We start from the raw sequence: 4,451 nt of genomic DNA, 5'->3' as shown, positions 1-4,451 counted from the left end.
CGTAAATATGCAAACTATATCTATAAATCATAATTAAGTTTATTATAGTGGCTATTTGCGAAAGTTCCCCTTTTTAAATATAATAAAAACCCATAACGCGTATAACATGCAGGTGCGTGCTTAAACTGGAATCTTCACAGAAACTCTTATATATATAAAAAAATAATAGACGTGAATTAATTGCAATGTGCCAATATATATATATATATATATATATAAAAGTTAGTGTAAACGCTTCCTTTCATACGACAATAAATTACTCCAAACTCCACCAAGTAAAAAGTGCTACAAACAATTATAGTAATCAAAACAAAATGAATCCAGTTGATGATGAAATATTCTCATCTGATTTTGATTTACTTGAATCAATGAAGCAATATCTTCTAAATGATTTCGATTTTTCTGAATTTTTTTCGCCCTCAAACAACGTTGAATTACCTAATAGTCCTACCTCAAGTTTTGGTAGCGTTGGTAACACATTCCTTGTGGAAACAACACCGACTAAGGACCAAACGTGGGGACCAGTGGTGGCGCGTGATGAACATCATCACGTGCCAGAAGATGATTGGAGGAGGTATATTGGAGTGAGACGGAGGCAATGGGGGACGTTCGCGGCGGAAATAAGAGATCCGAATAGGAAAGGCGCAAGGTTGTGGTTAGGAACGTATGAAACCCCAAAGGATGCGGCTTTGGCTTATGATGACGCCGCATTCAAAATACGAGGCTCTAAAGCTCGGCTTAATTTTCCTCACTTAGCTGGCTCAAATATTTCAAAGCCAGCTAGAGTAAAGGGGAGTCGTTGTTTACCTTCTCCCTCATCATCATCATTATCATCATCGTCTACATCGGAAAACGGGGCAAGAAAAAGAAAAATAGATGTGATAAATTCAATAGCTAAAGCTAAATTAGTTTGTCATAGCTTAATTAAATTTACTGATGTTGGTATAACACTGAGTAAGGAAAGGAGTTGCTTTTCTTCGTGTTTGAACTTGTAATTTCTCCATTCTCTTTTATTGTCATTTTCTAATGAAATTATATTTGTTACTTAGATAGATAAATCGTTTTTTGTTCTATCATAATTTTTTCTATCAAATATTTAACTTTTATATACCGCTAGCTAGTTTACCTTTGTAAAAATATAAAAATATTACCTGCTATTACAGGTAAAGATGATCATGACATGATAATGTAAAAAATGTTATATTAATTATATTATTATTTTAATTGTTTAAATTGCCTCATGAATAGCGGAAGTGTTTTTATAATGATGGTAAAAAACTAAAAATGCTCAAATTTATTTCTCAACTTTGGGAAATTAGTTATTCAATCCCTTTTTTAAAAAAAAAAATTACTTGCAACATAGCCTTGTGTAGGGGTGTTTATGGTTTGGATAGATTTGGTTTGGTTTTAGATTGTTTAAGAACCGATAGTATTTGGTTTGGTTATGGTTTTGTTAAAAAAAAAATCGAAGAAATAATCGAACCGAACCGAAGTAACAAGTTATATACATAAATCTTATTATTATACATACATAATATATTATATTCATAAACAAATTTAAAGATTTTATATATGTTTCATCAAAATTTATTTATAATTTACTTATGAAAGAAAAAATGTCCAAGGTGAGAACATTTTTCTTATTGATTTCATGTATATGAGTGTCTATGGAAATTCTTTGTGGGACTGAAAATGTCATTGTCTCTTCCTTCTATGACCAAAATAGTGAATTTTGAAGTTCTATTCAGTAAATTCAACGATCGAAAGTTCTGTAATGCCAGTCATTCTAACTTATTTTTTGTTTGAATGGATTGTTGTCTACTTTTTTCACGTTTTGAATGAATTGTTCTTTATTTTTATGTATGGTTAATAACCGAATTACCGAACCAAATCAAACTAAAACCGAAAACAACCAAACCGATAAATGTATATTATATTTGGTTTGGTTTGGTTTTGATAATTTTAAAACCGATTAAGTTGGTTTGATTTTAATTTTGACCAATAACCGATCCAAATCAAACCGCGAGCACCCCTAGCCTTGTGTTATCATAAGTATGAGACATATGGAAAAAAGAAAAGGAAAAAAAAAAATCTGAATTTGCTCATGATTTTTAGGGAATTAATCATTCATCCCTCCCTTTTTATTTTATTTTAAACTTTTATCTATGAAGGAAGGAGTCCATATTTGTATATGTTCCTCAATGTTTAGAAGTTGAATATGGGGTTGAGATAACGATATCAAGCTAATATATATAACAATGTATTGATATTTAATATATTTTAAAAAAGCAATGAACAAGCAATAGTGACGATCAACGACATAAGTTAAACCCCTCATTTTCTAAAAATCATTTTTTGATTCAACACTTTAAGCGTCTATTAAGAAACCACCAAAACCTAATGCAAGAGTGAGTAATAAAATTGAATCCACATATCAGGGAAACAAGGCTTCTAAATTTTTGGTACAAATTTAATTAGGATCTACGTGAAAGTTATTGGATTTGCTGAAACCCTATATTACACGATAGCTTTACCTCTGATTACTCTAATTATAATTTAAATTACAGCTTCAATGTATTTATGAATACCATCATTTATGTTTTATAGAATATAGTTTTTTTTACCGACAATTTGATATGTATGCCACCCAATACACATGAAATGATGAAAAGACTTTCAGTTTTAATTAAGGCCAAACACATACACAACCCCTCAAACTTGCCCTCATTTTTTATTTTGGCACTTCAACTTAGCCTTGTTCCATTTTAATCCTTAAACTCCATTTTTTCTGTACCATTTAAACACTTATACTATTTTTTATGATTTGTTTTTATTTATGTTCTTCAATTGCAATTTTTTATTTTAAAAAAAATAGACGTGTGCCTGTTAATTTTTGTAAAAAAATTAAACATTCGCGAATGAACATAAAAGTTTTCAAACAATAATATTATTTTTTGAGATTTCTCTGTAATTTTGCATGAAAGTAAATTGACGAAAGTTCTTTGATTTTCTTTCTTAAACATTCAATCAAATTAAATAACACTCCTTATTTATTTTTTCTTATCATCTAGGCTATCTAAATTTAACGCAAATATTCACTTTTAATTTTTAATATAAATCAATACGAATAAAAAAATCCATCTTCAAAAAGACTCGACTGACTTAGTTAATAACACTCCTAATAAAAGACTCTTGTTCATTGCTAATAACACTACTAAACAATGTTACAACTTGACTGACTTTGTTATAATTAGGTTGTCAGTGATTTTAAAGAAAGAAAACCAACACAATTTCGTCGGTTATTTTTCACACAAAAATATATAACACTCTTAAAATGAAATTATTATTTTTTTAAAAGAATTATTTTTTGTTAATTTTTAATTTTTTAACTAAAATTGACTGACACATGTCGATTTAAAATAAGAAGTTGCAATTGAAGAATATATATAAAAATAAAGAAATCATAAAAATAGTATTTCGTGTTAAAATGGTACATAAAAAAATAGAGTTTAAGGGTTAAAATTGAACAAAGCTAAGATAAAGTGTTAAAATGAAAAATGTGAACAAGTTAGAGGGGTTGTATATGTGTTTGGCCTTTAATTAATTTTAAGAAATAAAAATTCTTCCAAATTCCAACAACCATATTGCGCTTTTTTTATACATATAAAAAATTAAAAAAACTGATGACAAAATGTCATTACACTTCTATAATTATAATGTTAATAAAATAAATTCCATTTATTTTTTATGTATGCGCAATGCAAGTTGTACATAAAATTAATGTATGGGTATTCTTATTATTATTTTTATTTTTTTAAACGAGTTGTTGACTTGGTGCTGATAATTGCTAACACGTGGCACAAGTCCCAATGTCCTGAAAACATTATTTTAAAATCATATTTCAAATTAGTTACACCAATAATCTATATATATAATAAAGCTGAATGTAGAGGAGGTGATGTGACATGCTTCTAAAGCCAAGAATCACATTTATCTTCTTTTTTTCTCAAAATTTTGACATTTTTCTCAATTATTTCCATTTATTATATGATGTATCAGAAAATCTTTAAAATGTTTATTAATTACATTTCTTAATTATTAATTATTATTTTTGCAGTAGTAATTCTTCAAATCAATCTACGTTACTGATTTCTTGCATTTACTCAAATCATAACTACCACTTATTGTGTTTCACTCCGTTTAGAAACCTTTGAAATCATTTTCATTTCCGTTTGAAAAATACACCAACCTACAAATTCTATTTTTTTGTTCTTAGTTCTAACTCATATACATATATAATACCGTAGTCATTCCAACAACCCATTCACAATTTTTATCTATTCTTCATTTGTCTCATAATTTTTTTTTTGCTCTGATGTAATCTTATTTACCTTATTTTGTTTTTAGTAATTTATTGATGTATTATATTTGCATGTTAAGAATTTGTTTAA

The 4,451-nt window shown here is 27.9% G+C and overlaps 1 protein-coding gene across 1 annotated transcript; it reads left to right on the top strand.

Annotated features, from left to right (window-relative positions):
- Positions 1–238: 238 nt before the first annotated feature.
- Positions 239–1,078, top strand: LOC102585376 (ethylene-responsive transcription factor 13-like). The gene has a single exon (XM_006347945.2). The coding sequence runs from the start codon at positions 315–317 to the stop codon at positions 993–995; it is 681 nt and encodes a 226-aa protein (XP_006348007.1). The 5' UTR covers positions 239–314; the 3' UTR covers positions 996–1,078.
- The last annotated feature ends 3,373 nt before the right edge of the window (positions 1,079–4,451 follow it).

The sequence above is a fragment of the Solanum tuberosum genome, unplaced genomic scaffold (genome assembly GCF_000226075.1).
Source record: "Solanum tuberosum cultivar DM 1-3 516 R44 unplaced genomic scaffold, SolTub_3.0 scf00095, whole genome shotgun sequence".
NCBI classification, from domain to species: Eukaryota; Viridiplantae; Streptophyta; class Magnoliopsida; order Solanales; family Solanaceae; genus Solanum; species Solanum tuberosum.
The sequence above is the reverse complement of the archived record's forward strand: the minus strand, read 5'-3'. Positions and strand labels throughout refer to the sequence as shown.